Source organism: Hyla sarda, chromosome 3, assembly GCF_029499605.1.
Source record: "Hyla sarda isolate aHylSar1 chromosome 3, aHylSar1.hap1, whole genome shotgun sequence".
Lineage (NCBI taxonomy): Eukaryota > Metazoa > Chordata > Amphibia > Anura > Hylidae > Hyla > Hyla sarda.
Window position 1 is genome coordinate 170,768,765 of NC_079191.1, and position 14,544 is coordinate 170,783,308.

At 40.6% G+C, this 14,544-nt stretch overlaps 1 protein-coding gene across 1 annotated transcript; it reads right to left on the reverse strand.

The window, feature by feature from the left end:
* Positions 1-3,650: 3,650 nt before the first annotated feature.
* Positions 3,651-8,111, reverse strand: LOC130361005 (receptor-transporting protein 3-like). Its single transcript, XM_056563563.1, has 2 exons — positions 7,972-8,111; positions 3,651-4,161 (listed from the first exon to the last, which is right to left on the reverse strand). Exons 1-2 carry the CDS (start codon positions 8,109-8,111, stop codon positions 3,651-3,653), a joined length of 651 nt encoding a protein of 216 aa, XP_056419538.1.
* Between the last annotated feature and the right edge of the window lie 6,433 nt (positions 8,112-14,544).

Here is a 14,544-nt window from a genome sequence, read left to right on the forward strand (position 1 = left end):
CTTCAACAGGGAAAATAAAATACGCAACAGCAAATACGCAGTAAATACGCCATGTGGGAACGTACCCTAAGACTGGAATTCCACTGAGGATTTTCAAGCAAAAATGCTGTAAAAAAACCACCCATTTTGCCACACTGCATCCAGATGTTAGCTTCAAGTAAATAGCAAAATGCCAGATCCACTTGGCGTTTTTCAGTTTGGCGTTTTTTTAATCCTTTTGGCGTTTTTCAGCTATTTTGGGCTCAGAGGCTGGTTTTCCAAAACGCCCTACAAAACCTAGTTTGGCGTTTTTTGCACAGAAATCGTGGCATTTTCCTACCATAGAAGTCTATGGGAGAGCAAAAACGCCAAGAAAACCGTCATGTTGGTTTTAACTTTGGCATTTTTGCTGGCGGTTTTTATTCTTTTTTGGACTTTAGCGATCCAAAAAAGTGATGGAGATACCTTTTTTAATAAAATTTCGTAGGGTACCATTAAAAAAAAATTATAAAAAAGATACAGTAGTGATGGAAAAAATTGTATTTAACAAAATGTATCTTTTTTTATAACAACATTTTTAATAATTTTTAAACAGAGATCAATTTATGTGGGCGGGCAGGGCAATAAAAATGTAGCCGACAATATAAAAAATGTAGCGTGTGTTCTTCAATTAATTTTTTTTAATTTTTTTAGGTAGTACTACTACTCCCAGCATTGAGCACTATGTTACATGATGGGAGTAGTAGTACCTGTACTCATTGACAGATCGCTCAGGGTCCGTTGCGATCCTTCTGTACAATTTATAGATGCGCCCGGTCGCTCTTCTATGGTCCCCTGCACTGCCATATTATATATATATACACACACACACCTATTCATGTTTCCCGCAGAGAGCTGTGATTGGTCAGATGGTTCCAGCCGATCCCAACTCACTATGGGAAATATGAGTAGGTGTGTATATATATATACGTCAGTGCAGGGGACCATAGAAGAGTGGCCGCCCGCATCTATACATTATACAGGAGGATCACAGTGGGTGTCAAGAGTTACATCCACTGTGATCTTTCCTGAACTGCAGGTACTACCACTCCTAACATGGAGCACACTCTGCTCCATGCTGGGAGCTGTAGTACCTGCATTAATAGACAGATCGCAACAGGTGTCATAAGTTACACTCACTGAAATCTGTCTATTAATGCAGGTACTACAGCTTCCAGCATGGAGCAGAGTGTGTTCCATGTTGGGAGTAGTAGTACTTGCAGTTAAGGAAAGATCACAGCGGGTGTCACTCATGACAACCGCTGCGATCGTCCTATTTATTGCAGAGATACGGAGCGGCTTTCTCCTGTGCTCCGCATCTCTGCACTATACTCCAGCCAGTGATATGAATAGAAAATCACTCATTCATATTTCCCTCTGAGAGCGGGGATTGGCTGCAACCATTTGGCCAATCCCCACTCGGGGCGGAAAATATGAATGAGTGATATGAATTTTTATTCATATCACTGGTCGGCCGGAGTATAGTGCAGAGTTACGAGCACTGTACAGAGCCACTCCGTATCTCTGCTATATTATGGATGATCGCATCTGGTGTTAGGAGTGACACCCGGGGTGATCTGTCTATTAGTAAAGGTACTACTACTCCCATCATGGAACAGTCTGTAAAAAATAGAGAGAAAAAATTAAACACACACACACACTTTATTAAAAATGTATTAAAATTTCGCTATAAAAAAATTAAAATTTTGTTAAATACATTTTTTTCCATCCCTACTGCATCTTTTTTGTTTTTGGTACCCAAAAAGTTTTGAAAAAAATGCCAAAGGGGCCAAAAAAAGGCAAATTCCATCCAAATGTAAAAATGCAAGAAAAAACGCAGGGAAAAACAGTGGCAGTTTTTCTGACAGTTTTTCTGGCGTTTTTAAGCCTACAAAAAAATGCAGTGCAAAAACCTCTGTGGAATTCTAGCCTAATTGTGCACATGAAAGCAATGTAAAAAGAAAACAGACAGGCCTCTATCAAAGGAGGACAGGCAAATCAAGGTTTCCAACACTGCCCCTATGTAGTAAAGACCCCCACATTTCTCCCATGATTTTACTGCTGCATGTGAATGCTTAAACTACTCAAAGCGGAGGTTTATCTGCTCCTGGCAGATATAGCAAGAGCCTAGCTATCATAATGATGTACAAGCTCCCGCGATCTCTGCACAAGAAAGCTACACAAGCCCAGCAGTGAAAATGCGGAGAGCTAGAATAATTCCCCTAATGGCAGCCAGAAAAAAATATGTATTAGTGGTTATTAGGGGGTTAATTTGTAAATAGGCATTTTATTTAGAAAATGTGACCCTAAAAAGTCCGACATTGTCAGTGATGATTGCACATGACCAAAAGGTTTATGGAAACAGCACTTTGACAAGGAAAATGGTAACAGCCAGATGTCAATTTATTCATACATTTCCAGGGAAATAGCAAAGAAGTGTTCTAAGAAAAGATCTTTCAGAAATGTTATTAAATGGAAATACAAGTATTTGATCATAAAAAAAGACAGGTCAAGAGAGCTATAAACTTATTCACTAACAATAGTATGGTCACTTTCTGGTTGTATTATTGGGTATATATTTGTGATGGTTTGGAGGTCGCATATATTTACTCCTGACTTTAAAGGGGTAATCTGGCGCTTAGACATCTTATCCCCTATCCGCTGGGGACCCCCGTGATCTTGCACGCTCCCTCCCATAGGCTTGCGTTGAGGGACGGAGCTTGACGTCACAGGGGGGCGGAGGCGTGACGTCACACGCCGCCTGCCCTGTGGTCACCGGTAATCAGACGTTGATCAGTAATATGTCAATGCTCACGGGCACACTGCCAGTACTCAAGGACAGTATAGGCATTCATGGAGCCTTTTTGTAAAGTACAAATGAAAACGTCACAAAGAGTATAGCAAAATGCCATGTGTGAATCCAGTCTTAAGCATGATACAAACATTTATTCAGTGCAGCATATTCTGTATCCATTTAATATGTTAAAAGCACACAAATCAACGTTAGGTAACAGCAAATGGAGTAAAATTGCAAGAAAAGAATGGTCATTGTATACCAGATTCATATAGTAAAAATTATTTGAATACCACAATGACCTCTATCTCATATATATATTTATTGTGTCATACATATCTCTTATTGTTATTTTCCAATCAATGAATTCCAAATCTTAGGATAAAATCATGTACTTATTAAAAATAAATCAATGAATAATTTGCATTGATATCAAAATTCCTTATTTCCCTTCAACTTTCACATTGTTACTTAAAGGTAATACTCCGCCCCTATCCAAAGGATAGCGGATAAGATGTCTGATCGCAGGGGTCCCACAGCCGTCATGTTCCCCCCTAGACATAAATGGAGAGGGGGTAGTGTGACATCATGAGGGTGCTTGGCGTGACGCCAGACAGCGGCTGGACTACCCCCTCCTTTGGATAGGGATAAGATGTCTAGTGGCAGAGTAGAGGGGTTGTCTAGAAATGGAGTTCTCCTTTTTTTTCCCCAGAAGCACTCTACTTCATGGTTGTATCTAGTATTGCAGGTCAGCTCAACTAAAAGGAAGAGGACTAAGTTACAAAACCAGACACAACACATGAAATGGAGTGCTATTGTCTTTGGAAAAAAGCTAACCTTACAGAATAACACAGCAGTTACAGTTTGATAATGAATCTGAACTACCTTGGTCATATCGATCACTGTATCTATTATTCTGAAATCTTTGTGTTCTGTGTGATTCTTCTCTTTGTCGCTCAATTCCATGAAAAGCCAGTCGAGGGAAGCTCTGAGGGAAGCCTTGATTTCGGTTAAGGTTTCTATTGCATATACCTTGTGCACACCCCTCACAATTGCTGCTATCATGTGGACCATCTTGTCGTCCATCTTTGATGAAGCTCTTAGATAGCATATTTTCTTTAGGCATGTTGTAGAATTTTTCACATATCCTGTTAACAAGCATGCTCATAGCAATTTCTATGTTCTCAGGTATGAACATAGGAATCTCATAATACCCAGCATTACATAATTTGCACTTTTGCTTGAAGATGTGCATCTTGACCTGTCCTGTTGTTCTCCATAGTTTTATCTGGAATAATATGTGTACTTTTGAAGAAGCCCATCGTCGATCACATAGTTGGCAACAGAACCTAAAATAAGAGTTTAAACACACATGTGTAATAGATTTTTTGGGTCATCCAACCATTTGATCTTTACATCACCTGCAAAGTCTACAAAACAATCCTCCATTAGGTTGGAAAGAGCTAAGGAACCTGCATAATATATAGTGCTCTACGAGCGCTGATGTGTAAGTGTGTATAGGCTTGCCTGGCATATATGTACCACAACCTTTGTGCTCTGGTGTGTGGTATCATTTTGCTACAAGCCTAAATCTTTAACTTCAGTCATAATCTGCAACCGGGACCCCGCTTACCATGTACATCTCTATAAATAACAATTAAAAAACAGAGCTCCTTAAAGGGCATCCTATCCTGATATGGTACTAGGTAAAGGGAGATTTCCCTGTTAGGGATATGCTCACCTTCTCAGGTTGTGTTTGGTCTAAAAATAAAATACGATCATTCTCTGCCTGGTGGATTGTGCCATACGACCAGGATATTCTCTTAATATTGAACCCCTGTCTACCATGTGGCACTTATAAAATTGGTGTCTTCTCATGTGGCAGAGGGGCCATTGGGCTGCGACCTCTGCACTCCTGCTGACATAGAATCAATGCATTTTGTGGTAACTGCCACTAGAAAGAGTCCACCAAATATATATAAAGGGAAATAAATTAAGAAATGTGAATATGTTAGTACGTAAATTCTTTTTTTTTTTTTTTTATTCCTGAGGCCATGCCACCTTCAGTTTAGCTGTCAGGTTTGTCAGAAATGTGCTACTATTTTGGTAGAGTCATTTAATTTATTGAATGGAATGGGAAGTCACATTAAATTTGTAGGGTCCCTCGACGGTTTTCATGTAAGATACCTTTTTACTTACCCCCCCCCCCCCCCCCCATTTATGTTCAACAGTTGCTGCATAAAGCCATTTGCACTGAGCTCCCACTGAGCTGGCTGCGTAAAGGGATGTGTAAAGGGATGCAAGTGATGTAAAGCTTTATGAGGGTACTTCATGCCGGTTGTCTGCCTTAAACATATTTAGTCCCTTAACAAACATGGCAGTCTTGTATGGTGGTTGCGTTCTAATTGACTATGAAGTTGACTCAGGAGCTAAGCTCTCTTCATAGTAAGCAAATTAATACCAAATTCATATCATTATAAGCAATCCAGTGATTGCCTATAAAAGAACCCGTGAGGGACTTCAAAAGTTTAAAGAAAATATGTTTTGTTTTGTTTTTATATAAAAAAGGCACCTCCCCTAAAAAAAATTGAAATCAACCCCTTTTTTCTATTTTTTTAAATAACAAAATGTAAACAAAAGGAAAAATAAATATAATTGGTATTGTCACATGCAGTAGTGTTTGAACATTTAAAATATAATGTTATTGATCCTGCAACATTGTAAATGGGAAAAAAAATACTAAACATCGGAACTGCAAATTTTAGGTCACATAATATATCAGAAAAACATAAATAATAAGCAATCCAAATTTTCTTTAATTTACACCAAAATGGTACCAATAAAAACTACAAATCAGAGATGCTGGGTGTGGGCTGCGGGGGTTGTGACTAGAGATGAGCGAACTTACAGTAAATTCGATTCGTCACAAACTTCTCGGCTCGGCAGTTGATGACTTATCCTGCTTAAATTAGTTCAGCTTTCAGGTGCTCCCGTGGGCTGGAAAAGGTGGATACAGTCCTAGGAGACTCTTTCCTAGGACTGTGTCCACCTTTTCCAGCCCACCGGAGCACCTGGAAGCTGAACTAATTTATGCAGGATAAATCATCAACTGCCGAGCCGAGAAGTTCGTGACGAGTCGAATTTACTGTAAATTCGCTCATCTCTAGTTGTGACGTCTCAGCCACGCCCCCTCAGTGCAAGTCTATGGGAGGGGGCGTGGCGGTGACATCACGACCCCCGCAGCCTGCACCCAGCGTCAGAACTAAATGTTCCAAATGCTGGGGCAGCGGAGTACCCTTTAACATAGTTTCAGCACGTGTACTGATTCTATTATGTACAAGGGATGTGTTTTGTATTGCAACAACAGCCCTAAGACAGCCCTGTAGATGGAAAGTAACACATTTGTATTCATCAGAATGACCGTATTCATTTATTTTCTATCATTCTCTGCCTGGTGGATTGTGCCATACGACCAGGATATTCTCTTAATATTGAACCCCTGTCTACCATGTGGCACTTATAAAACTGGTGTCTTCTTATGTGGCAGAGGGGCCATTGGGCTGCGACCTCTGCACTCCTGCTGACATAAAATCAATGCATTTTGTGGTAACTGCCACTAGAAAGAGTCCACCACATATATATAAAGGGAAATAAATTAAGAAATGTTTAATTCAAGTAAAAAAATTTAATAATCAGTAAAATAAAACAAAAGCTATATAAATTGGGTACCATTGTAAGTGTCCTAAACCATATAATAAACACTGTAAAGTATACTGTGTAAAAACAAAACCTCCAAAAATTTGCTAAATTGCATTTTTTTATCCCAAAAATATTTATTTTCAGTTTCGCAGTATATTATATGGTAAAATGAAAGGTGTAATTGCAAAGTACAATTGCTTCTGCAAAAGAAAAGCCCTCATATGGCCCTGTAGATAAAATAAAAAATACATTTTGCATTAGTATTTTTAAGCCAAAATTAGAAAAAAAAGATTATGTAAAGATTTGCACCTTTTTTCTGTATTTTGGACCCACTCATTGTTTACAAATACTGATACAAAATATTGAGCCAAATACTGCCTTGTGAAACTGGCCCAAACCCGATTCAACACCAAGGTGTGCACCCCATTACTTATTGTGTTGCATTCTGCACAGGGGTTGAGAGATACTGTTGTACTGATAACAAGGGGTATATCCATTTATAAAGTAATGGCATGTTGTTTGGTGAAAGACCAACCTATGGGGTCTTCACCATTCTTGAGGATGAAGGGGCCTCAGCAGTAATTCAGCTTTGCTCCCCCTTATAGACCTTCCAAGTCAGGGCACCCACTGTACAGAGGGAACTTCAGCCCAGCTCCATGTAAGTGAATATGACTGGCTGTAGTTTCCTATATAGCTGAGTGGTTGGGAATACCCAAAACACCATGGGCTGTAGCACTGGATCAGCATACCTGTTTACAAAATCCCTGACCTTAAAAGGGTACTCTGCTGCTCAGCTTTTGGAAAAAAACTGTTTCGAACGCTGGAAGCTCGTGATGGCATAGCCCCGCCCCCTCGTGACATCACGGCCCACCCCCTCAATGCAAGTCTATGGGAGGGGGCGTGACGGCTGTCATGCCCCCTCCCATAGAGTTGCATTGAGGGTGCGGGGCGTGAGTTCACGAGGGGGCAGGGCTATGCCATCACGAGCTCCCGGCACCAGCTCCAGTGTTCGAACAGTTTGTTCCAAATGCTGAGCAGCGGCGTACCCCTTTAACCCAACCACCCTGAGCTATATGTACATCATAATTCAAATGGGCTATGTTTATTTTTTCATTTCTTTGAAAATGGTAGGAAAAGAAATTCTGTTACATAAAATATCTTGTCAAGAACCCAATAAATAAATCTAACAACTATTAATCAAGTGCATGTGAAAATTGTGTGTGGTCATAACAAATATTCTAGGCAAAACTGATGCACCACATGTTCCCCTAAAGCTAGAGCAGCGTGGCAGCTCCTCTATCTACAGGATTGGTAGGGGTTCCCACAGATCAGATATCCTATGTCCTTATGACTCCATAAGGTGGAGATACCCCTGTATGCTGTGCCGTGTTTAATGTGCCCATAGTATTATTGTTCAGTGTGGTGCAGAGAGAAAAGTTTTGTATATTTTGTAATCTTACCTGGCAAATGAGCACAAAGTGTATTGCAACCAGCCTTGATGCTTCTCAAACCTTTCTTCAATATCCAAACTCCAGGAATGTAGGATATCTCTGTTCTCTATCTCATTCTCAAAAGCTTCTTTCCAAGTGTCTTCATCCATCTTCCAACATTTAATGGTGAGAATAACTGTATGCTAGGCGGACTCTGCTCTATAGCCAATAGTGACGTGTCTGTTATTCTGAAGATATGAAACTTAACACATTCATATAAATCATCGTCCTGCTACTAGTTAAGATAAAAGTGCCAGCACTAATAATCTAGCCCGTTTCTGTTAAATAGTAACTTCACTGCCGACACAATGTTGGGGAAAACATATAAGAAAAGTGTCAGAGAGACTTCATGAACAGATTGTATTAAAACAGATCTGTCACTTGTTCAGTAATGCTTAATGCTAATGCTTAAACCATTGCCCCAGCGTTCGGAACATTTAGTTCCTAACGCTGGATGTGGGCTGCAGCGGTCGAAACGTCACGGCCACGCCCATTGTGATGTAACGGCCACACTCCCTCAGTGTAAGTCTATGGGAAGGGCCCCCCACAGCCCGCACCCAGCGTTCGGAAGTAAATGTTCCGAACGCTGGGGCAGCTGAGTACCCCTTCAACATAGTCCAGCACAACAAGTACTGACTATTATGAATAAGGGACGTGTTTGTCTATGTATTAACACCACTGTATATTACAAATTGTTACCCCTTGACTGGATAACACTTTGTAAAATACATTTCCATTGGAATAGAATCTCAAAATGTAGGAGCTATTTCACGATTTAAAGTTATTACATATACATAGGGTCTGGGATAACAAGACCATCAAAGAGGGTCTTTTGACTGGGATCCTCGACAATCACGACAAAGGAGAAGAAATGTCCCATGAAAGAAGTTCACCATGCATGTGTGGTCAATGCTTCTTTCATTCTCTATGTGGGGGCACTCAGCAACATGATGATATCTTTGAGGGGGTCCCTCAGTCTTAGGCCATCAGTCTTTGACCTCGGGATGCTACAAAACGTAAAAGCTTTACCTCTCTGCTTTGGTTGTCCTTTATGATGACCCATAAAATGCCTCTTCTGTTGCTGCCTATATTTGTGCATTGAAACAGGGTCATAAGACTATAGAGGAATAATCTGCAGTATGTAAACAGTGAGTTAGTGATGGTGGCTGGAATGACTTCACCCCCTGATATCAGGATTGTTTGGGCCTCTCTGATCAAGTAAAGGTATGATTTCCCCAATGTTACACTCTGAACCAGTGACTTTCATCCAGGATGCCTCCAGCTGTTGCAAAACTACAACTCCCAGGTATAATGGGTGGTGTTGTTTTGTAGCAGCTGAAGACACACTGGTTGGGAAACATTGCTCTGAACAGTCTTATTTTCCTGGCCATTTATACTGACGGGTATCAGAGAAGGTCAGAGAGGGCACTATTTCATTTCTTCCTTATTAAAGGGGTTGCAGAGACAAAAAGGAAGAAAAGGCACACACGCCCCAACTGTGATACTGTATTGTATATGGCAGTAGCAATAAAAATCACACTTACCAAGTAGCGTTGAGCTCTGGGCACAACAACATGTAGCGTATAAGTCAAAGGTGATCTGTCAGCAGCCTCAATCTTCCGATCAGGTCCTCGCTCACCGGTCCAATGTCGGCCAGAAAATGATAAAAATGGATCTTCAACAGGCGCAGAAACAGTGTAGAGAAAGGATGGGAATGTTCAAAGTTCTTATCATAACGATTTATTAGGCACAGCCAGCAAGGCGTTTCCTGTCCGTAGCGGGCACTTCATCAGGCAAATGTGCATCTTTGCCTGATGAAGTGCCCGCTACGGGCAGGAAATGCGTTGCTGGTTGTGCCTAATAAATCGTTATGAACTTTGAACATTCCCATCCTTATTAAAGGGGTTATCCACCATAAGGTGATTTTAGTATGTACCTGCCAGACAGTAATGGACATGCTTAGGAAGGATCTACACATGTCTTGGGGCTAAATGGCTATGTTGTGAGATTACCATAACACTGTGGCTAGCTTTTTGTGAACTGGTATTTCCTGTTTCAGTTTTCTTTTTTTGACTACAAATCCCATAATTCCATTTTCCTCCCTCCCACACATCAGCCACCCCACCCATTGAAACATAAATGAGCTGCATCCATTCAAAAGACCGGTGGTTTTCAAATAGGGTGCCTACAGCTGTTGCATTAGTTGCAGATTGATCTCTCTCCCACCAAGGGATCGCACCACCCATTGAAGCAGACAGGCTCCCTGTCATCAGCTGACTAGTGAGTCAGGTCTCGGCTGCGATGCAACCTGGGAAAAATATGAGACAACAGTCATTTTGTATGCTGCTAAAAATAAATATTGGGGTTAAAATCACAGAAGAATTGTGAGAAAAGCGTCACACACAGGTACAGACACTATATTATGAACTACACTAACTTTACAGCCCCTGTAGCATAGTCTAATTAAAAAAAATTCCTGGAATACCCCTTTAAGTTTCCTATCCTAGTGTGACTGTAGCGAGACCCATGCAAATTGAGTAAAATAAAACTTCTGACACTTTGCCCAGAAGTGAACCCTTATATTGGAAAGCTTCTTAGCGAATGGTTTCTAAGGACATTTCCATAGTTGAAAACGTAATCCTGGGAGATTTAAGCCCCATCAATAGGTCAAGCCAGAATGACCCTCATTATGTATAAAAATGCCCACAAAATGACAGGATATGCCCAAACCCTGCCAAAATTTTCCCCTGACTTTGGCCCTTTCCCAGGATAGTTGGAAACTTTGTATTTTATTATTGGCAGGGTAGAGTGGGGAGGTACAGCACTGCCTAAGCTGTCTATTGTTGACAGCTGAGCTGCAGCAGACTTAAAGGGGTACTCCAGTGGGGGAAAAAAAATTAAAATCAGCTGGTGCCAGAAAGTTAAACAGATTTGTGAATTACTTCTAGTTAAAAATCTTAATCCTTCCAGTACTTGTCAGCTGCTCCATGTCAGGAATTGTATAGAGCACGATAGGTTTGCTATGGGGATTTGCTCCTGCTCTGGACAGTTCCTGACACGGACAGAGGTGGCAGCAGAGAGCACTGTGGTCAGACTGGAAATAACTACACAGCTTCCTCTGTAGTATACAGCAGCTGATAAGTACTGGAAGGATTAAGATTTTTAAATAGAAGTAATTTACAAGTCTGTTTAACTTTCTGGAACCAGTTGATAAAAAAAAAAAGAAAAAGAAAAATGTTTTCCACCAGAGTACCCCTTTAACCCCTTAACGACCTGGGGGTTTTCCGTTTTTTGCATTTTCGTTTTTTCCTCCTTACCTTTAAAAAATCCTAACTCTTTCAATCTTTCACCTAAAAATCCATATGATGGCTTATTTTTTGCGCCACCAATTCTAATTTGTCATGACGTCAGTCATTTTACCCAAAAATCTACGGCGAAACTGAAAAAAAATCTATGTGAGACAAAATTGAAAAAAAAAACGCCATTTTGTAACTTTTGGGGGCTTCCGTTTCTGCACAGTACATTTTTCGGTAAAAATGACACATTCTCTTTATTTTGTAGGTCCATACGGTTAAAATGATACCCTACTTATGTAGGTTTGATTTTGTCGTACTTCTGGAAAAAATCAAAATTACATGCAGGAAAATGTATACGTTTAAAATTGTCATTTTCTGACCCCTATAACTTTTTTATTTTTCCGCGTATGGGGCGGTATGAGGGCTCATTTTTTGCGCCGTGATCTGAAGTTTTTAGCGGTACCATAGGATTGATAGGACTTATTGATCGCTTTTTATTTAATTTTTCATGATATAAAATGTGACCAAAAATGCACTATTTTGAAATTTGGAATTTTTTTGAGCGCACGCCATTGACCGTGTGGTTTAATTAATCATATATTTTTATAATTCGGACATTTCCGCACGCGGCGATACCACATATGTTTATTTTTATTTTTATTTACACAGTTTTTTTTTTTATGGGAAAAGGGGGGTGATTCAAACTTTTAATAGGGGAGGGGTTAAATGATCTTTATTCACTTTTTTTGCAGTGTTATAGCTCCCATAGGGACCTATAACACTGCACACACTGATCTTTTACATTGATCACTGGTTTCTCATAAGAAACCAGTGATCGATGATTCTGCCGCTTGACTGAATGCTAACCGGCATGGTTTCACTTTCATTTTGGAAGCGGCGTTCAACTTTGAACACCGTGTCTAAAGGGTTAATAGCGTGCGGCAGCGCGATCAATGCCGCGTGCTATTAGCCACGGGGGCCGTGGCCCCGCGTTATAGATCGGGAGCGGACTCAGGGCGTACAGGTACGCCCTGGGTCCTTAACAGGTTAAGGACGCAGCCCATTTTTACCTCTAGGACGAAGCCCTTTTTTGCAAATCTGACCACTGTCACTTTAAACATTAATAACTCTGGAATGCTTTACTTATTATTCTGATTCCGAGATTGTTTGATTTGTGACATATTCTACTTTAACATAGTGGTAAATTTTTGTGGTAACTTGCATCCTTTCTTAGTGAAAAATCCCCAAATTTGATGAAAAAATTGAAAATTTAGCATTTTTCGAACTTTGAAGCTATCTGCATGTAAGGAACATGGATATTCAAAATAAAAAAAATTCTGGTTCACATATACATTATGTCTACTTTATGTTTGCATCGTAAAATTGACGAGTTTTTACTTTTGGAAGACACCAGAGGGCTTCAAAGTTCAGCAGCAATTTTCCAATTTTTCACAAAATTTTGAAACTCGCTTTTTTTCAGGGACCAGTTCAGGTTTGAAGTGGATTTGAAGGGTCTTCATATTAGAAATACCCCATAAATGACCCCATTATAAAAACTGCACCCCCCAAAGTATTCAAAATGACATTCAATCAGTGTTTTAACCCTTTAGGTGTTTCACAGGAATAGCAGCAAAGTGAAGCAGAAAATTCACAATCTTAATTTTTTACACTCGCATGTTCTTGTAGACCCAATTTTTCAATTTTTGCAAGGGGTAAAAAGGAGAAAATTTGTACTTATATTTGAAGCCCAATTTTTCTCGAGTAAGCACATACCTCATATGTCTATGTTAATTGTTCGGCGGGCGCAGTAGAGGTCTCAGAAGGGAAGGAGCGACAAATGGTTTTTGGGGGGAATGTCACCTTTAGGAAGCCCCTATGGTGCCAGAACAGCAAAAAAAACAAACACATGGCATACCATTTTGGAAACTAGACCCCTCAGGGAACATAACAAGGGGTAAAGTGAACCTTAATACCCCACAGGTGATTCACGACTTTTGCATATTAAAAAAAAAATGTTTTTCCCTAAAATGCTTGGTTTCCCAAAAGTTTTACATTTTTAAAAAGGGTAATAGCAGAAAATACCCCCCAAAATTTGAAGCCCAATTTCTCCCGATTCAGAAAACACCCCATATGGGGGTGAAAAGTGCTCTGCTGGCGCACTACAGGTCTCAGAAGAGAAGGAGTCACATTTGGCTTTTTGAAAGCAAATTTTGCTCTGGGGGCATGCCGCATTTAGGAAGCCCCTATGGTGCCAGAACAGCAAAAAAAAAAAAAAACACATGGCATACCATTTTGGAAACTAGACCCCTCGGGGAACGTAACAAGGGGTAATGTGAACCTTAATACCCCACAGGTGTTTCACGACTTTTGCATATGTAAAAAATATATATATTTTTTAACCTAAAATGCTTCTTTTCCCAAAAATTTTACATTTTTAAAAAGGGTAAAAGCAGAAAATACCCCCCCCCCCCCCCCAAATTTGTAATGCAATTTCTCCCGAGTACTGCGATTCCCCATATGTGACCCTAAACTGTTGCCTTGAAATACGACAGGGCTCCAAAGTGAGAGCGCCATGCGCATTTGAGGCCTAAATTAGGGACTTGCATAGGGGTGGACATAGGGGTATTCTACGCCAGTGATTGTAAACAGGGTGCCTCCAGCTGTTGTAAAACTCCCAGCATGCCTGGACAGTCAGTGGCTGCCTGGTAATACTGGGAGTAGTTGTTTTGCAACAGCTGGAGGCTCCGTTTTGGAAACCGTGGGGTACCAGACGTTTTTCATTTTTATTGGGGAGGGGGGCTGTGTAGGGGTATGTGTATATGTAGTGTTTTTTTACTTTTTATTTTATTTTTTGTTAGTGTAGTGTAATGTTTTTAGGGTACAGTCGCACGGGCGGGGGTTCACAGTAGTTTCTCGCTGGCAGTTTGAGCTGCGGCAGAAAATTTGCCGCAGCTCAAACTTGCAGCCGGATACTTACTGTAAACCTCCGCCCATGTGAGTGTACCCTGTACATTCACATTGGGGGGGGACATCCAGCTGTTGCAAAACTACAACTCCCAGCATGTACGGTCTATCAGTGCATGCTGGGAGTTGTAGTTTTGCAACAGCTGGAGGCACACTGGTTGTGAAACTCCGAGTTTGGTAACAAACTCAGTGGCCCTCATTTACTATTCTGCGCCAGTCTGCGACACGATGCAACATTTTTTCCCGACGGACCCGATGTGGATTCTCCCAAACCCGAAAAAGG